This window comes from Anolis sagrei, chromosome 4 (assembly GCF_037176765.1).
Source record: "Anolis sagrei isolate rAnoSag1 chromosome 4, rAnoSag1.mat, whole genome shotgun sequence".
Taxonomy (NCBI): Eukaryota; Metazoa; Chordata; class Lepidosauria; order Squamata; family Dactyloidae; genus Anolis; species Anolis sagrei.
In genome coordinates this window covers 186,285,359-186,306,631 of record NC_090024.1, presented here as the reverse complement: position 1 = coordinate 186,306,631, position 21,273 = coordinate 186,285,359, and the positions used below count along the sequence as shown (strand labels likewise).

The 21,273-nt window shown below is 39.4% G+C and overlaps 1 protein-coding gene across 2 annotated transcripts in view; it reads left to right on the top strand.

Annotated features, from left to right (window-relative positions):
- Positions 1-4,684: 4,684 nt before the first annotated feature.
- Positions 4,685-21,273, top strand: part of SRPK1 (SRSF protein kinase 1) — a 38,347-nt gene continuing 21,758 nt past the window's right edge. Inside the window, exons 1-3 of one of the 2 annotated variants that reach the window (XM_060773185.2) lie at positions 4,685-5,012; positions 8,054-8,114; positions 19,180-19,298. In XM_060773185.2, the coding sequence (XP_060629168.2) occupies positions 4,685-5,012; positions 8,054-8,114; positions 19,180-19,298 (508 nt within the window). Of the gene's footprint in view, positions 5,013-8,053; positions 8,115-15,756; positions 15,911-19,179; positions 19,299-21,273 lie in introns of those variants that run through there. The other variant, XM_067467976.1, reaches the window with a different exon arrangement.

The following is a 21,273-nucleotide window of genomic DNA, read 5'->3' as shown; positions in this document are numbered from 1 at the left end:
AAGCTGCGAACCTGCGTCTTCAGGGGGAGTGTAACCCCATCCAACACAGGATGTAACCCTATGCCCTGTTCGGCCTTTTGACTGACCTCTGTCTTGTCAGGATTCAATTTCAATTTGTTAGCCCTCATCCAGTCCAACACAGTGGCCAAGCACTGGTTCAGTAGCTGAACAGCCTCCTTAGTAACGGGGTGGGAAGGAGTGACAGATTTGGACGTCATCTGCTACTTCATAACTGTAATGTTGCTACTGTTATGAATCGTCGTGTAAATATCTGATATGTAGGATGTATTTTCATTCACTGGACCAAATCTGGCACAAATACCCAATATGCCCAAATTTGAATACTGGTGGGGCTTGGAGGGGGGGGGGGGGGGGTTGATTTTTGCCATTTGGGAATAGTAATTGCTGGGATTTTAGTTCATCTACCAAAAAGCATTCTGAACTCCACCAACGATGGAATTGAACCAAACTTGAAACACAGAACTCGCATGACCAACAGAAAATACTGGAAGGGCTTGGTCGGCATTGACCTTGAGTTTAGGAGTTGTAGTTCAGCTACATCCAGAGAGCACTGTGGACTCAAACGTTGATAGATCTGGACCAAACTTGGTACAAATACTCAATATGCCCAAATGTGAATACTAGTGGAGTTTAGGTAAAATAGACCTTGACATTTTGGAGTTGTAGTTGCTGGGATTTATAGTTTACCTACAATCAAAGAGCATTCTGAACCCCCCCCCCCCCACATGGTCTTTCGCAGCCCCTCCAATACCCCCTCGTGATCCCCCCCAGGGGCCCCGATCCCCAGGTTGAGAAACGCTGCTCTACACTGTAGAACAGGGATGGACAAACTTTGACCTTCCTGGTGTTTAGGACTTCAACTCCCACAATTGCTTTTTTTTAATTAAATTTACATATATTAACACATTACAGTGTAAACAGAACACAAAACAATTACAAAACAATTACAAACACATAATCCCACAACCAAGGCCTGAACAAGTATAATTTCCTTTGCCACTAATTTATGAGTCAACCAGTAAACAGATGTCATATCCAAAATTCCTGACCAACAAGGTTGTAGGCTGTTAAGAATTGTGGGAGTTGAAGTCCAAAACACCTGGAGGGCCAAAGTTTGCCCATGCCTGCTATAGGAATGCGGTTTGACACCACTTTTACCTGCCCTGGCTCAATGGCACAGAATCCTGGAAGTTGTACTTTGGCAAGGCATACACACTCTTTGGCAGAGGAGGCTAAAGCTCTTGTCAAACTACAGCTCCCTGGACCCCACAGCAGTTGAAGTGGTGCCAAACTGCAATTCATTCTACAGTGTAGAAGGTGCACCCTGGGAAATCCAAGATTACATTTGTGGCTTTCCTGCCAATTCTTCAACTAGATGGTGCAACTTTCTCTCGCAGTCCTTGTGTTTATGCTAATCTCATGGGATATTATTTTTACACCTAAGAATTATGCATCTGGTATAGTCTGGCAATTTTTTTGTTGCTGTCACTCAACCAAGATGCTTTTATAAAAACAGCTTTTAAACATGAATTTTAATGTCCTTTGTTTAATCTGGGTTGTGTTTTTTTGCATTTTAATACACATTTTATAGAAATAAATTTTAATATGTATCTTTTTATAGATATACATTTTATTTTTTATTTTTTAAATATTTTTATTACTTTATCATAATTATTACATTTATTATACATTTGTTTATAGCAGTTACATATTATTCAACACCCTCTTTAACATATAATCTTTTTCTTCTGCTTAAGCATTTTCCCCCTTTTTTCCCCCCACCACTGTGCTCCCCTCCCCCCATTTCAAGCCACAACTTTTACATATCATCTGTCCAAAATCTCATTTCTTCTTGTGGCGGTAACCTTCCTTGTTTTTTAAACCATTTACAACAAATTTACCCCATACAACATCAAAATCACTTTGTTTCCATATACTTTTTTAACTTTTAATATACATGTCAGCTTATTATTTATTGCCAATTTCCATGCTTCCTTGTACCACTCCTCTATTTGTATATTTATTTCTTTTTTCCAGTTCCTTGCTATGAGCAGTCTTGCTATTGTTAATAAGTTTATCACTTCTTTATCCTCCTTGTTCAATTGTTTGTTGTTATATAGTGATAATAAGGCTATACTAGGACTTTTCTCAATTTTCATATTCATTATATCTTCTATTTCTCTAAATACTTTCTCCCAAAAATTATTTACATATTTACATTGCCACCACATATGTATGTATGTTCCTGGTTTTTGACACCCGCTCCAACAATTTTTTGAATTATTTTTATTTATATATGCTATTCTTACTGATGTTAGATACCACTTCCATATTAGCTTATAATAATTTTCTTTAACCCGTATTGATAAGTTTTTTAAATGTCTTTGTCCCCATAATTGTTGCCACTCTGTTTCGTTTATTTTTATCCCTAAATCTTCTTCCCAAACCTCTTTAAGGATGTTATTATTTGTATTTCCTTCCTTTATTTCAATTATTATCTTATATATTTTACTAGTTATTCCTCTCAAATTTTCATGCTCTTTTACAACCCTTCCCTTCTGTATTATTTGTTCAAATTGGTTAAGGGTTAGGGTTAGAGATACATTTTAATATGTGTATTTGTGGTATTTTTATAATGTTTATGTGTCTTAATTATTCTGTAACCTACCTCGAGGAGAGGGGGGTAAGAAATAAAATTATCATTATCATTATTTGCTGTTTTTCATCTTTTTATGAGATCCATGTTGCCAGTACATTGGACCTATCATCATCATCATCGTCATCTCTGTTGGAAATGCAACAATGTTTAGCACTGAAGAATGAAGAATGCCTCACTGTGGGCAGTAATAATAGGGTTAGATAGTTTGAGTGACTGGAGGAGTCCTCCCTCTTTTGCATAACTATTTGAACCCCTAACCGATACTCTTAGGCCCCTTCCACATAGCTGAATAAAATTCCACATTATCTGCTTTGAACTGGCAGTGTGGACTCAGATAACCCAGTTCAAAGCAGATGTTGTGGGTTACTCTGCCTTGATATTCTGTGTTGAAGCACCCTAAGTTTCTCCGCCTCTTCTTTCCATGAGTCCTCTCTCAACCTTCCAAGGTGTATCTAGGTTAAATTAGATTCACTGAGTAACCTTCCTGTCTTAGAATGGCGTTCTTACAATAAAGCTTACATTTCCTTTTTCCAAACAATTGGTGTGTTTGCTCCTTAAATCCAGATCACTAATCATTTAACCACAGAACGCACTCTAACAATTTATTCCCTAGTTTTCTCTCTTGATCAAGGCCCAAAGCAACGTCTGGGGTTTGCTTTTAGGAACCATGGATATCATACATTGGTATATATTTGTACCTGTGTCAATTCTTGAAAATTGCCAGAACAGGTGGCATCTAGTGTTTATTTCTATTTTCAAATGAAAACCATATATTCACTAAAATAATGCTTTATTTCAGTAGCATACATAAAGTTCAAATTCATGCACAATATATGAACAACTCAATAGCTGAAGTTCATATAACATCCTATAGATCAGTGGTTCTCAATCTGTGGGTCCCCAGATGTTTTGGCCTTCAACTCCCAGAAATCCTAAAAGCTGGTAAACTGGCTGGGATTTCGGGGAGTTGTAGGCCAAAACACCTGGGGACCCACAGGTTGAGAACCACTGCTCTATGCAGTGGTAAGCTGGTGGTCAACTAGTACTAGGAAATGTAGATCCAGCACTGAAAACAACAGAGCAAAACAACAGAAGGGAAACAATCAGGCACATCTAATCACCTCTCAACAAAAGTTTGCCCCAGGCACTGCCGGGCCATCAAATGCTAATCAAGGTGGTCAGTTGAAACATTCACACCTAGCTCCAACAGACAAGAGTTCTTTGCCCCACCCTGGTCATTCCACAGATATATAAACCCTTTTTCCTACTTCCAACAGACCTCACTACCTCTGAGGATGCTTGCCATAGATGCTGGTGAAACGTCAGGAGAAAATGCCTCTAGACCATGGCCATATATTCCAAAAAAACCTACAACAACCCTTTCTCTTCGTAATATTTTACTTTGATTCGCCTTTCAAGAACTCTGACTTTGCCTTTTGTTTCAAGTAAACTTATCTGGTTAACTTTATTCCTGTCTCAAGAGTCTTTATTTTTAAAGAACTGAAGTACATCAGAGGGTATACCGATAGCCACCGGGCATAGCCAGCTATATAGTTTTCCTTTCATCCCGGCGTGCCATCACGTGGTCTTTAGCCTTCTCTGCTGATGCCTCTCTAAACTACACATCCCAGGGCTCCATAGCCGTCCACAGAGGTAGCTAAAGTGGTGTCAAACTGTGCAAACGCTACAGTGTGGAGGTATGCAGGGCTAGTTCAGTTTGCTCCGAACCCCTGCGCCTCCTGCTGTCTCGGGGCGCTCACAACCGGGACTAATGCATGGAAGCCGGGCCCACTTCCTCGTAGGCGTCCAGCCCCAAATGGCTTCCAAACTCTCCCGCAGGCAGAACCGGCCAGGCGGCGAGGACGTCACAATCCCAGCGGCGGCGGCACCTGACGTGGCCCCAGTTTTGACCTTTCCCGGCCTCCCCGTCCCCACCAAACCCCGGCTTCTCCTCGAGCGGGGAGAGCCGTCGGGGCCGAGGCAGACCGCGCATGCGCTCCGCCCATGGGCCAAGGGGAGTCGGGGGAGGCGCCCGACGCGTGGATCCACCTCCTGGCATTCATGCAGAGCAGGGGGCGGTGCGCCAGCCGCTCGGAAGAGCCATGGAGGGGGCCCCTCCTCCTCCCCCCTAGCAGCCCCAGCTCGGAAGGAAGTGACAGCAACCGCGGCGAGGAGATCTGGTGGCGCGCGCAGCGGCGCGCGAAGATCCCAGCCGTGCGCACGCGCCGGCCCGCCCGCCCTCTCCTTGCGCAGGCGCAAGGGGCCTCTTTAGAGCGCACGCGCGAAGGGGGGACCGGGGGACCTCCATCACTGGCCGCCATGGAGCGGAAAGGTGAGTCTGGGCGAGCTTCTCCGGGTGGCGAGGCGCCCCTCTTCCTCCACCCCCCCCCCCCAATGCTGGGCCTTCGCCCTCTTTGGCTCTGCTTTTCGTGGCCCTCGGGCCAGTAGCCGCAGGAACGGGTTTTCCGTTTTCTCCTCCGTGCCTTTTCCTTCAGAGCTCTCCCTGGGAGTTAACAGTTTTAGGCCTGCCTTTCGGGCACCTGAGGCTTGGCGCAGATCCTCGAGAGGGTGGCATAACAGCATGCTTCCACGTAGGCTATTATTACTTATCCTTTTATCTGAAACGCAGGGGACCAGAAGGGTTTGGAATGTATTGTTTTGTTTTTATTTTATTTGTGGATTTTGAGATACTTGCATTTCTATATATACATAATAAGTTCGGCCAGATTTTGATTTCATTTATTTATTTGTTTGTTGGATTGGACTGGATGGGTTTTGGAATACCTATATTTGTGTATACATACAGAATGAACCGTCTCAGAGGTTAAGACAGTGTGGGGAGGCCCTGCTCTCAATCCCACCCCCTCGCAAGTGTGGCTGGTGGAGACGAGAGACAGGACCTTCTCAGTGGTGGCCCCTCATCTGTGGAACTCCCTGGTGATAGTATGATAGCTGGGTCCGGAAGCTCCGAGCGTTACGCACATTCCGCAACAGCGGTTGTGAATACGGGAAGGGGAGAGCGGCACACTGAGGGGGGGGGGAATATACTTCAATTTGGTGGAAGGATAGAAAGGAGGAATAAAGTTTAGGGTAAGGTTTAGGGTTTGGGGTAGGGTAAGGGTTAGGATTAGCCTTAGAGGTTAGGTTTAAGGTTTTGGTTAGGATTAGTATTAGGGTTTAGGTAAGGGTAAGGGTTTTACCATTAAAGAATTCCTATATTCCTTTTATAATATCTGTATTCCATTCTGTGTTGTGCAAACAGTATTCCCAAAGGAGCGAAGCGGAAAGAGCGTAAGGCTCAGAGCTTCCGGACTCAGCTTTCATACTATTACCAACTCCCTTCCCAGTGAAATCAGGCCTGTTCTTTAGGGGAAAAAACAACTTAAAAACATGGTTGTGGGACCAAGTATTCAAGCAGTAGATGCAGCAGCAAGAGTGAGAGTGATTTTATGTGGCTGACAATGGACTGACCTTGGATTATGATTTTGAATTTGGGCAATTTTTAAATTGATGTTTTAATAATTAATTTATTAACAATTTGAAATATTGGCTTTTACCTATAAAGTCCTAAGTTGTTCTGGCCCAGGTTACTGTCCGAATGTTTCTCCCTCCATAAACCATCTCGGAGGTTAAGATTGTCTGGGGAGGTAGTGCTTTTGATCCCACCCCCTTCGCAGGTGTGACTGGTGGGGGCGGGAGACAGGGCCTTCATGGTGATAGCCACTCGGCTGTGGAACTCCCTCCCCAGAGAAATTAGATCAGCCCCCTCCCTCCTGACCTTCAGGAAGAAAGTTAAATCCTGGTTATGGGACCAAGCATTTGCACAGTGATTCCTAGTGCAACAATAAAAGTTTCAGTGCAGTAATGACAATTGGAGTGGCTCCTGGTATATGTTTTTTAATGGTGTGATTTTAAGTAATTATTTAATTGATATGTTTTTAATGATGTGATTTTAAATTAGATGTTTTATTTCTGTATGTATTCAAGACATTGAATTGTGCCTTTGTTGTAAGCTGTCCTGGGTCCCCTTCCGGGTGAGAAGGGCGGGATATAAATGAGATAAATGAATAAAATTGGAGATGAGTCTCAGGTTTAAATGCGAAATTCAATGATGTTTTCATATATAGAGCCTGAAGGTAATTTTATGCAATATTTTTGTGCATAAAACAAAGTTGGTGTACACTGTGGTATTAATACAGACTGACACCACCTAACAGCCATGGCTGAATGCTATATAATTCTGTAGTTTTATAGGTTCTCTAGTCTTCTAGCCATTAGTACCATATGGCTGCTACGATACATCTTAAATCAGTGGTTCCCAACCTGTGGTCTGTGGACTACCAGTGGTCTGTAAGAACGAAAATATGTTCTGCAGCCTCATCATTATTACACTGTAGCCTCAAAACCATGTAGTAACTAGAGTGACTGGTCTCGCGAAACCCTCTTATAGTGACAAGGCAATGGGAATGTCGAGAAGGGAGAGGCTGACTACCCAAAAAAGATTACTACTACCACACTATTAAATATGAAAGATTACTACTACCACCTCGTTATTAAATATGGTTTTCTGTGCGTGAGAAGATGGCAAATGTTCTATATCAGAAACTAGAGTTGATTTGGTCTATCCAGTGCAGTTTTCTGAATCAGAAGCTCAAATAACCAAATGAATCGAAAGTTGACCAAAAACCGATTCGTAGCCCTTTTGGTACTAATGTTGGAGAGTGGTCCCTGGTCAAAAAGAAGTTGAGAACCACTGTCTTAAATGAACACTTGGGTTAGCTATTTTTAATGTAATATATTTTAACTGCGTTTTGGGGTATATATTTTAATGTTTACTCATGTTTTAGTCTATTGTCTTTTCATTCCAATGTTTAATTTTTCTATTATAAGTTTACTGTTGTTACTGTGCACTATTCTGTATTGTTTTTGATGTGTTTGCACTTACCTAGGCATTGAATGATTGCCTTTTTTGTGTTTAAACCATCCCGAGTCCTATTATCTTCTGTGCCACAGAATGCTGATGCTCACCAAACTACAAATCCCAGGATTCCATAGCATTGAACCATGGCAGTGAACGTGATGTCAAACTGTTTAACCCTATAATGTAGATGCATTCAAAGGTGTCACTATCTCAGCCACCCATATGGATGCATTTTGGAATTCTGGATGAGAGATGCCCAACTTCTATTTAGTGGGATTTAAAGATTTTGGTAAAAAGTGTGCATGTCTCCAGTTGGGTTTGCCTGACTTCATGCTGCTTCATTGGGAAGAAAGGGCCGCTCTTAAAGCAGAGTAACTCTGATGAGTATAATTATTATTTCTCTTTCCACAGTGGAGATTACTTGACTCTTTTATTCTTTCATGTCTTCCCAGTTCTAGCTTTGCAAGCCCGGAAGAAGAGGACCAAAGCTAAGAAAGAAAAGGCCCAAAGAAAGTAAGTGTAACCACTTTCTCCACCTGTTTTTCAAACCAGGACAAGATGGTACAGTTTGAAGTAATGGGAGGTCTTTTTTAAATGTACTGCCATGGTTCAGTTTTGTGGATCCAAGGATTTATAGTTTGGGGAGGCAACAATATTCTTTGGCTAAAAGTACAACTCCCATGAATCTATAGCATTGAGCCATGGGAGTAAAAGTGGGGTCAAACTGTATGATTTACCTTCCGTCATAATAAGAGAGTTGTGGAACTTATATCTTAAACCTTTGTAAATACTAGTTTGTGCATCAGGATCTGAACATCTACCTTTGTTGGAAAATAAAGCAAATAAATAAATAATAGGCACGGTTTCTCTGTAACAGAATACAATTGAAAAGACCACAAGCACTCCCTGAAGAAGAAATTACTTTAAATATTTCAGGAGATACCTATCCTTTCTGTTTTTAACCCTATTATTGGAACTAACACACAGATTTGACAATAAAATACTCCACATTTTTTATTTGTAAAATTTTTATTTTTTGAATGTTAACTTTTATTTACCAAAATCACCTGAATGCCCTATCCATGTCCCAAATAATGTTACTAATTCACCATTGACCTAATTGTTGGTTGCTAAAATGTAGCATTTCCAGTGATTGACAGTTCCTTATTTGCAGTAATTTCTAAACACAAGTATGTTCCTGTTAGTGCAATATAGCACAGGGTTTGCTTCATGAAACTTGCAGTCCTCTTTAATAGCTCCACTGAAAGCAGTAGGCATTAGATTCCTCCCATTTTCCCAACAATCCTTCTTTCCAGCTCTCCAGAGCAGATAGTGAGGATTTTTGGAGGCTACATAGGAATGGGAAGGTATTGTCCCTTGCTGGATCCCCTCTTATTCCACCAGCAGATCTACACAGTTGAATTCAGACTCTTCTAAAGTGAAAGACAAAAGAGAATCCACCCATCTCTGACAAAGACAGAAAGAAAAACATGTCTTGCCCTTGATTTGAATACAAAGTATTTTACTACTCTGGTATTTGCTTTTGGGATTGGTCTGGGTTAACTGAATTGATAATCTAGTCCTGTTCATCCTTTCTAATAGTGCGATGGACCAAGTACACGATAGGGTAACTTCTCCCACTGGCTGGAATGTGGCTCAAATTCAATTATTCTTTTTTTGTGATGGCTAGTGTTGATAAATCTTCAGATTGATGGTTACTTACAATTAACTACTAGGGTAGATAAGTAGAATTTGTATTTACTTGTTATGTCTGTTTAAAGAACCTAGTTCTTTGCTTGCCTCTTGAAGGAAAATTGAAGGGGCAGATGAAGAGTTCAAATGTTACAGATGGTTCTTGCCTAGTTCTGGGTTGTAAGGGAAGTAATCCACATTACGGATTTCTCCTCTGACTCCTACAAAAGTTGACATTTGTTGAATGCAATCTGCATCATTTTTCCTGCAAAATTTGTTAACATTAAGATCCCTAAAATCCAAAATGTTTGATTCTGCCTTGGTTTGAACTTTTACAGACAGGACAATAGAGTGTTGTGATCAAAAAAAAGATGTTGAGTAAGATAGCAGCATTTGGAAATTGAACTTGAAGCTTCCAAAGCTCTTCAATATAATAGAAACTAGCTTTTGTGCTCAAGATTTTCACACACCCTTGATTAAGGGAATTACATGGTTCTTAGGTCACATACATTTTGAATATCACTGTTGCAGTCCTTTCATTATGGGGCCTTGAAAATAAAGATTGCACCTCTGGAAGCCTTCATCTCTCTAAAACAAGAGTTGTGCTAGCATCTTGCTTCCGCCCCCTTACCAATTTTTGTGACTGGCTGGCCATGCTTACAGATGTGAAGGCCTGGGGAAAAATGGAAAATTTGCAGTTGCTTTCTTTAAAAACCATGTTTCCTTGGAAAATTTGGAAATAGATTATGAGAACCTTTCTTTTAGAATGGTGTATGAACTATTAAAGCATGGTATTTTTTTTTATCCCAGACCAGGTTGTAGATAATGTATAGTAACAAAGTGACTTTCCTTTTTTAAATATCTTTTTTAGTATTTCCACTTCCTCCCCCCTCTTCAGAATTTGCACAAATTTGCACAAACATTAGGACTTTCGTGATTCCAATAGTAAGTTAGATGCAGAATGGAAAATGTCCCCCAGACTTTTCAAATTGTCCATACCTGCCCTAAAGGAATTTATTGACTGCAAATTCACTTACAGTAATTATACACTGCAAAAATATTTTCAAATTGATATAGTAGGTTGAGTTGAGTGACTTTTATAACATGCTTAGACAAAGTAAGATAGGCACAACTTTCTGGGAATTATACTTTTGAATCATGTTCTTAGGAGAGTAAAAATGTTCCTATTCTTGTCTAAATGTCAAGACAATAGTGATGGGTAACACCAAGCAGTTTTAGAATCTTAAGATAGCTAGAGTTGTCCTTTTACACAGAATAACAAAACAACCATAGAAATCTGAATTGTGCTGTAACATGATTTTAGAAGTCTTACAACATACTGTTCCCTGCATTATGAAATCCTATAAGGTATGACGAAGCCCCATTTCTTCTTAGTGTTGGCATATGTATAGTATGCTATTCTGGTAAACTGGAGTCTTAACTTTACATCCTCATACCTCATCCATTAACTGCCCAGGTTGATCTTTGGTATCAGAGTTGCTGCTTGTGTTGGGAAAGACGATAATTGTCTAGAGTTGATTGAAATGATCCTTTGTTCATAGCAAGCACAAACTTTGAGAAAACCGCTTCCTTTTATGGATTTTTAGCAATGACCATTGTTAGTACATATATAGAGCTGTCAGTGATTTATTGAAAACCTTCTCAAGTGCAGTGATGAGGAGATACATAGAAAGATCTAAACAAGTAGTGCAGGCTTGAACATAAACATGCAAACCATATATAGAATATTTATAATTTGCTTGCCCCTACATACTTCAGTATTGGTCATCTGTTTTCTGAAAAGAGACAACTTTTGTCAGTCACCTATGCCTCAGAATATTTCTCATAACCAATCAAAAGGTTATTGGTAAGTTGCAAAAAACATATGTTGCATTAGACAAGATCTTTGTTAGAAAAGATTATCTGCAAAGAGAAGGACTCCAACTCGTTCGTAACATTAACAATACAGGCAGAATGTGTTTATTTATGGAACTACAACCTATGATTCCTGCAAAATACTTGCACTGCCTTTTAGCCTGGTATTCTCTAGCAGTTAATGCTCATGCATAATTTGTATTGTTATATATATATACCTTCAGATAGCCTAATGAGACACAAACAGACAATGATTTTTGAAAATATGTGTGTTCGGTTGTTAGCCTGAATTCATGCTGTTTCCTGTTAGTTAGTTGCCCATCCTCCATATACTTAGATTTATTTGTATTTGGTATAGTTTTACAGGTGGTGAACAAAATAATGTTGAATAGTTAACTATAGCAGTAATATATGTTCCCTTTATTTCTTATTGGCTGTGAACACATGTGTACATTAGCCATAGGGCACCACCCCCTCCTAAAACACTGCAAATCATGCACTATGCACACTTGTTGTTCTTTCTCATTCCTCTGTAGTATCTTCCCTTGCAATAGAATTAAAAAAAATATTTTTTTTTACCCCTGTGACCTCCTTTCTTCCAAAGAGCCTGGGTCAACCAGAAGCTTATGTGAAGCATATAACATTCAAACATTCTTAATCATAATTCCTAGATGACCTAACTAATACAATAAAGTCATTGTGAGGTATCAACAGCTAAGTCATTGTGAGGTATCATTTGCTTGAACCCTGAAATGAAAGGAGTTAGTTTGACACAGTGGTGCATTGCATTTTATAGACACTTTCCTGAACACCATCCTTTTTTTTACACCTTTATAGAAGCATAACTCTTTGGCCAGACTTTAGAGGAAGAAGAATGCAAAACCTTGACAGCTCCCAGCAAGCCACAGCCCTGTTCTGTAGTTGAGCTAGGCACTGCAGTTATGTGGTAGACACTGGGCAGATACTAGAGGTGTAGACAGTGATATAGGGATAGATGTGTGATGTGGAGGAGTCTGCCGCCTGTCATTGTGACTCATTCTCCTTTTACTGGTTGGTACTACGAATCAATTCTCTATTTTTATTGTATTACTTTTTTATATCTTACCATTCTCCTGAGATAAGATCCATACAAATTATAGAAATGGCGTTCAGCTTTATGGCATATGTTTGGCCCCTAGGCCCCTGCAAAAACTGTAGTAATATGCATATGATTTTGGCTTGTATTTAAAAGTGTAAACAGTGAAGGTGACTTTTACCTCTGAAAAGTGGGTTGAATTTTGTTCACATAGAGCCAGCTCACAGAAATCAGTAACTCTTAATAAACATTCAGTACCTTAATGTACTGAATATACTTATCTGTCTGTAGTGTCTGCTATCCTTTTCTTCCACTGTCGCTGGCATTCTGCCTCGAGTGTGGAAAAATATACCAAAGGACAAGAAACTCCTGTCTAATTGCTATTTCTACATAGTTGTTCTTATACTCACTCTTTTTTTCTTCTTGTGTCTAGAGGGATAAGCAGGAGAGTTTATAATACTAGAAGATAACACATGAGAAAGATCTCTCTCTTTTTCTCATACACATATAATTGTCACCTGATTTTAGGAAGCATGAATTCTTATTTAAAGGTCCACAAAGTTTGCAATGAAACACTTGGATGTTGATAATTCCATCTTAAAATGAAAAGAAATACAACTTGATTACTTTTTAAAATAAAAATTGACCATGTGGCACTCTCTTACTTGCATATTGCTCTAGTAGAGGGTGAACAAAATGTAGCCTACAGACCCCAAGTGCTTTGCCAGACTTGTGTAGCCCCCAAAATGCAGCCCTTGCCACTTGACCCGGTTTTAGAAAAGTGATTGCAGGTTGTAATCAATTTGGTTATTCTTTATTTTATTTAATGTAAAGCTAATAGCCATTGTAACATTTCCCCATGGACATGCCACTGTTAAAAATATCTTTTAATCAAATAATCAAATGATAGGCTTTCCAGGTAACATGGGCATAGCCAGGACTGCATACAGGTTAAAGTCACAGTATCCTGGAAAAGGGCCTTGATCATAACGTTCCTGAATTCCAGCTTGGTGCCTCTGAGATATGTGGGCATTTCTCTATTTAAGCTGAGGTTGTATTCTTGGCTTTACAGTATAAGTGAGACTGATATATGTGGGGGTAGCTAGTTCTAAAGAGATCTTTTGAGACTAGGGAATACATTTTGGTGGAGCCAAAGTGACCTCAAAGCTAATCAACTTACCCAACCTGCCATCAGTTTTAAGAGGCTTAAAGCATAAAACACCAGTTCTTACCTTTTCCAGCTTGAGAAGTCAATAAAACTCCAATTACTCAACAGACTCACTGCATTCTCCCCAGTTTCCCATCTTGCTTAGCTTACAGACATACTGAGAGAGATGTGCATTGTAAGTTATGCTTTCATTCATAGGTACTTTTATTCAGGAGAGTTGAAATGTCATAAATGGGAGCAATGTAAAATACAGCTCACCTGTATATGAGAAGATAACCCTACACATGTGGAAACATGCATTGTAGTAATTTTGTAACGTTAGCTGTGGGTTGTTATTCTGTGCCTCCTTCTGGAGATGACATAAATTGGGCATGGAATTCACTATATTGTTTTTGTCTAGGGCATTGGTTTCCAACCATTTTTTGACCAGGGACCACTCTCCAATATTAGTACTAAAAAAGTTACGAATCAGTTTTTGGTCAACTTCACATTCAGTTTGGTTATTTGGGGTGCTGAATCAGAAAATTGCATTGGATAGACCACATCAGCTCTAGTTTCTGATACAGAACATATGCCATCTGCTTGCCCACGGAAAACCATATTTAATAATCTAGAGCCAATGTAGTAGTAGAAATCTTTCATGGGATGTCAGGAAGCTTCTCCCTTCCTGACATCCCCCTTGCCTTGACACTATAAGAGGGTTTCGCAGAACCAGTCGTTCCCGTTGCGGTGTGGTTTCAAGGCAACGGTGCAATAATGGTGAGGCCATGGATCATGTTTTCATTCTTGTGGACCACTGGTGGTCCATGGACCACAAGTTGGACACCACTGGTCTAGGAAAATTGTCTTACGTTTTGATTATTTGCTTCATAATAGCGAGATGTGTCTACTCTTAACTAGAATTTGTAGGTAATGTCCTTATTAGTTATCCCTGCAAGAGTTTCCCTCTTTCCTCTTGTTAAATATATCCAGCCCCCCACATTCATTGGGGTTATGACCACAGAACCCACACGAAGGTGAAAAACAGCGAATAAAGAAATTGCTATTTTTAAAACATGAGATAATACTTCCCTAAAAATCTTCAGTTCTTCCAGCATGACTCCTGGGTCAGCTTCTCCTGGAAGTTGACCATAGAATTGCATTGAGGGATTAGAGAGTCCTAAATAGGTGTTCTCTCAAGAAATCTTCAGGTCCTCCAACATAGCTGGAAGAAGTTGACCATCAAGTCACACTGGAGGACTTATGGATACCTAGGGAAAACATTTTAAACAAATTTATGAATAATCAAATCCATAAAAAACAGATCTTCAAATGTAATTGAATGATTGTAGTTATCTTCTTAATTTACCTATAATCTGTGCCCACCTGAAGAGCCATAGAAGTTCATAACCATTGATTATTTACTTTTGTTTAGATCTAGCATTAAAAGGTTTCACTCTGGGGCCCTACACAGTAGGCTAAAGTTCTTTCTTGCAATCATATGTGTTTCAGAGGAGAAACTAAAGGTGGCTGTGTGAAATGGCAAATTAAAATTTGAAGCCAGGAGGATTCACTTGCTTACATAGAATTTCAGTCTTCACTTTCACAATTAGTACTGTAGAGAAAAAGACATTATGCTTTGTGATATTTGACCCGAATATTGGAAGTTAGTTTGCTTATAGGAGAATCCACTGGCCACAGTTATTTGAGCTGTGTGCTTTGTTCTTATTTTTTCCTCTATTCATCATTCCACTGCTTCTAACAAGTGCACTGTTGTATTTGGTTTTTAATAGCTCATTGTTTATTGGCACTGTATACATGTAAACATATACTTGTCATACACGAGAGAAGTAATGGCCAGAATTATATTGGGATTTATCTATGCAGTTCTGAACTTTCCAGTTCTTGTTGTGAACTTCTGTGATTGACAAGCTTTGGTTGAATTTACCAAATAAGTCTGTTGCAGTATCCATACAATTACTTAAATCAGAGTTAGAAAATTAATTGGTACCCGCATCATCTCTTTTATGGCTCGGCTCTAATGCTAAGTTAAGCAAACACAAGGGGTTTTTTTTTTTTTGAAGTCTTGAAGGAAGTGGCTGATTGAATGTGAAATGCTTGGCCCCTCATTTTAGGGAAAGGAAGTTTAGACATTAGTGTGACTGAAAAGGATTTTGGAAGTTGGTAAATATCAGAAGAATACACAGAATCTGGCCAGTCTGAAATATGGCTAAATGTTGCAGAAAGCAAATTAGCTGAGACCAATGTATCCAGTGATGCTGCAAACTATTTACCTGCAATGCAGTGCTATGCATCTGCAGCTAGGTGGTGGAGAGAAATTCTTTTTCTTTTGCTTCTGCACAAAGCTTTGCTGTGTTCAGGAACAGCCAGCACCCAATTTGCCATTTATGTACCCTGTTTCCTGTACCCGTGGGCAATTTGACTTTTGATGGCTCTTTCGAAAACAGTTGGACCACCTTCAGAGATCTCTGTATCAATGGGACTCCGTGCTTCATGCAGGTAATGTGTTGTATTCATTTATTGCAGCTTCGTCAGGGGGAAAGGGAGAATTTGATTTCCTTTTCTGAATATACAAAAGCATATAGATCTGCATGAAAATACAGCAATTTGGTTTCATTTCCTCACCCAATCCTGAAATGTATTCTTTATCAGATATGTAGTTTGAGAACACCTCCAGTGAAGATAGGGTGTAAACAGCTGTCTGCCTCCATTGAAACGCAGCCTCTAGAATTCTTGCACTACCACCCTTTTGTTTATCCTTTTAAACGGGATTTGGAATTGTTTGTGTGTACAAACCGAACAGAAGATGTTTTCTCTGTGCTTTGATTAATGATTTACTTGAATTAATTCTTGTTTTAAATACTACTTGAATCCAAGATATTTGCATAGTATATGTATGCTTTGCAATTCAACTTGGTACTCATTAGGGCTGGGGGGCCAGGAAGATGAGGCAAAAGCCTTTAGAAGGCTAATCCTGAATATATTAGATGATGTAATAATAGAAGTACCATCTAAAGATAGTATTGTCTTTGAGTTACAATCAGATCTTTACAGCCCACTTCTAGTGTATTATACTTTCTGACAAATGGTTGTTTAATTACTTTCTGGGTCATTGGGCCCTCAAATGCTTAATATGAAAGATTTAGGGCTCTGGCTTCTTTGTGATATCTATTAGTAGTACAACATTTTGGCTTCTTTCAGATGAAGGATAAGGGCAGTTGTGAAAAGCTTTCTGGTAACTTCCTTGCTGCAGGAATTTTGTGCTTGTGGAAGAGACTAGTGATTGCAGACTCCCTCTGGCATTTCAAATAGCATGGTGGCCAGATCATTACCACTGGGGCTCAGTGCAATCCAATTGTTTGTCCATTCCCTAAAGCATTGTGTAATTGAAGTACTATATAATAAATAGTGATTCAGTGTTCCAGTGTTTATGACGTAATTTTAAAAATAGCTTTGCTGTGATGGGTGTGGCTTTTAGATAGATTATATTGATTATTTCTATGTTTGGGATTTAATTATTAGTATTTCATTTTATTTTCAATGCCTAGAGCTTTCAAAGCTATACTACTTAACTAAGATGATGTCATGTTTATTCCTATGTGTTTTCTATTTGCATCAAGTCTTACTTAAGATTTAAATAGTCCATCAACAAGCCTTAGAATTGATATATTTTACTATTGTATTTTGAAACTTCTCACAAAATGATGGTTAATTATTTTCCGGCATAACTGAATAGTATTTTTTTAATGACAGATTTTCAATAATTTGTGAAAATGACTAAACCTAGCCTGTTTTTGTTGGTAATTATACTAAATTTATAATATGAGTTACTGCATTGTTTCAGTCCCAAATGGGTAACAGTTACTAAAGCAATACATTTCTAAACAAGCTCAACCATTTTTGACAGGGAAAATGTCTTAATTTATTGCCTTTTATTAAATTGCAACAGCAGTAGAACATGTCTTTTCTATGCAAAAAGGTGCCAGATTTAGTCTCTAGGTAAGACTAGGAAATGTTTCCGCTTGAAGCCCTGCAAGACCATTGGCAGTCACTTAGTGCTGACAGCACTAGGCTAGATGGACTAATGGTCTAATGTTCCACATGAAATGCTAATTTTCAATTGGTTCCAAAAATGAGTTTTATGCTCTCAAAGTCCATTGAGTTGTGCATATATACTTACCTGCAATAATATAACTGAATTGAAAGATATTATTAGTAGTATATTTATTTATAGCAACTTTTTATCCTAAACATGGGACTTAAGAGGGGTGCAATTTGAGCAGGGTTATATACAGTACCGTAAAACATGCAAAAGTGAATATTGGAATGTAATTAATATAATAAAATGATATTAAAATAATTCAAACTTACATTAAAAAGAAAAAAATTGCAATTAAAAAGATCAAAACAGTACAGCAATCCCTAGTCCATTTTAACAGCCTGTTGGAATAAAAAAGTTTTAGGTTGATAACAGAAGGACAGCAGGGAGTTGATATTGTGGCTAGCATTGAGTGGGAGTTTGAAAGACTTGGTGCAGCCACTGAGAAGACCCTCTCTTGCCTCCACACACCAACCATGTGAGTGACGATGGCAGGGCCGAGAAAAGGACATCCTCATGATTTCAAGGGCCCATGCAGGCTCATATACAATTTGCCAGATAGTACTGACATGAGTCATATAGGGCATTATAGGTAACAACCAACACTTTGAATTGAATTAGATTCAGGGCAACCGCCTTAGATTGAGGTTAAATGGAGTAATAGACCTGGGTGTCACCTGTATATTGATGACATCACACCCAAAACCGCCAAATGATCTTCAACAACTTGATGTACATTTTGAATTGTGTGCTGGACAAAGCAACTCTGAGGGACCACACAGCGCAACAATCAGGGTTGAACAGGAGTCCCCTAGTTCCATCTTATGGATTTACCCCTCCATGAAGGAACAGAGCCATTATAAAATAGTGTCTTTGACTCCCATCCCATTTAGATGGCCCAGAAGAATATTAGGAAGGTATCAAAAGTTGCTAAAGAAGTCCAGCAGAACCAATGGCGATACACTCACTTAGTCCAGTGCCTATCAAGGTGACTAAAGCTGTCTCACTAGATAAGCCATTTCATCCAGGAGCAGTTGAGCTGGAGGCCATCATATGATCCAATATCTTGCCCAACAATGTCCCTCCCCAACAATGGCCTAACAACTGCTTTCTTTAGACAAATTGGAATTCTGCCTTGTTACAAGAACATCTTTCACTCATTCTGCCAGAAAGCCATCAAAAGAGATATCAGTACAGAAATTAGCCCTGAATCTCAGAATTTCCCATCCACACTGAATCCATGATAAAGCAGGTTGCATTTTCAGAGTTATGTAAGACATCTCTACTTACTCTTAATCAAACAGTTTTCAGAACTATGAAGGTTTCAGTGATGTAAACATACAGTAGACTTCATTGCTAGTCAAGCAACTGATGGTTTTTCGTTTGAAGTGCTTTCAAAATGCTTCTGAAAATGTTGTCCAATTTTCAGAGGAAAGTGGGTGCAAGGTTTAATGCACATATGGAGATCACTGTACAATCTAATGGATCATGAGTTGAGTGATTTTGGTGAGGTAGTGTGTTCTGCCCAATTTAACATGGTTGTGATTTATATGGATGTGATACAAAAAAATAGTATCCATTCTGAAAAAGCATTTTGTCTTAGTATCTTCTTTCTTCCCTCCAGTATTTGCATTCAGTAAATCTTGGTTTATAAATGTATGTGTCACAGGCCTGAAACTCAGCATCGAGGACCTGCTACCATTACAGAGAATGATCAACCTGAACAAGAAGAGGAAATCCGGGGATCAGATGATGATGAACAGGAAGATCCCAATGATTATTGTAAAGGTTAGTGAAGTCATTGCCCCCCCCCCCCCCCAAATAACCCCAAACCTTTAATGCCCTCATATGAGATCAGTAATTAAGCCTATAAACCTTTTTGGTATTCTAGCTACATAGTCTACTAAGTCAATTCACTTTGCAGATGGAAAGGGAAGTTCATTTATGCAGTTTGTAATCTATCTGATTATACATAATCCTGTTTGTAATAGAAGAAGGAATATGTTTGGTTCATGTATTTTTCAATATCCTTTTTTAGTATCCTTATTTATTATATACTCATCTTTATGCCCAGCATATAAACATAGAGGCTAGCTTCAGAGGGCCTGAAATATGTTCAACTGCTCCATTTCTATGCTAGACATAGAATTCAATATTAACATGAAAAATGTGTAGGTGTATGATGCAGTTGAGTGATTAGAATTGATGTATTGCTTTTGTGAGTCATAGAGGTGGTGGCTATCAGATGTAATCAGAAAAAAAAGATTGTATTCAAAGCACGCCCCCTTGTTGCTTACATATTTGAAATTGTGTGGTAGAAAGGAAAATTATATCTTAAGAAGAAGTCATAAAACTAAAGTGGCAAATTTGGTTGGATTTCCTCCCACTAAAGCTATATAAAGAGTTTACTGATAAAGCTGTGAATGTTAAGGGTTGTGTCAAAAATACTGATATGGTGAATAGAGATATTATTTTTCTGAGATAGTGTCTGTCAGAGTCCTGGAACTGATTGCTCCATTCTCCTCACAAAGGAAGGAAGCCCAGTTATTTCTGACTAAAGCTGTTAATTTGGGGTGATTTTTGTTTTGTGCGTTGTGAAGCAATGTTAGTTACAGGTAGCTTAGGAAATGTGTGTTCTCTTGGTAAAATATGGAGACACCCCCCCCCCCCCTCAGTAATACCCTCTGTCAATATTTTCCCCCTTTTTATGTTACGGGTGACTTGCATGGCATCAGCCATTATGATTCTGTCCTTCCTTACTCCTTACACTTGACAGGTGATCTCTTGATAGGATGACATTCCTGCAGTGAAGGTAGACTGTAGCTGTCATTACCCATGATTATTTGGTATCTCAGTTGGGGCTGATGGGGCTATTTAACGGCATCTGGAATCCCATAATTTCTACCCTGGCATTAATCCCTTTCTTAAATTGCTGATGTGACATGTCGGTGTAGAGAAGATTCCCCCCCCCCCCCCATATTTTATACAAACAAAATCAACCTCTGTACCTGGCATTCATCGACTTTGCAAAGGCATTCGACACAGTGAATCGCAGCGCTCTCTGGACCATCCTCCAAAAAATTGGGTGCCCTAACAAATTTGTGAACATCCTGCGGCTCGTTCATGATGACATGATAGCAACAGTTTTGGACAGCAGTGGCTCCCAAAGTGACCCATTTAAAGTGGAATCCGGTGTCAAACAGGGATGTGTTATTGCCCCATCTCTATTCTCCATCTTCATTGCTATGATACTTCATCTTGTTGATGGGAAGCCTTCCACCGGAGTGGAAATCATCTATCGGACAGATGGCAAGCTATTAAGCCTCAGCAGACTGAAAGCCAAAACCAAGGTTACAACAACACCTGTTATAGAACTCCAGTATGCTGATGACAACGTCGTCTGTGCGCATTCAGAAGAAGATCTACAAGCCACTCTAAACACCTTCGCAGAAGCATATGAGAAGCTTGGCCTGTCATTGAACATTGAAAAAAACAAGGTGCTGTTCCAGCAGACACCAACCAACCCCTCTCCAATGCCAGTGATACAGCTTAATGGTGTAACATTAAAAAATGTTGATCATTTCCGCTACCTTGGCAGCCACCTCTCCACCAAAGTCAACATCGACACCGAAATACACCGCCTGAGCTCTGCAAGTGCAGCATTTTTCCAAATGAAGCAGAGAGTGTTTGAGGACCGGGACATCCGTAGGGATACCAAGGTGCTTGTTTATAGAGCTATTGTCCTCCCAACCCTGCTATATGC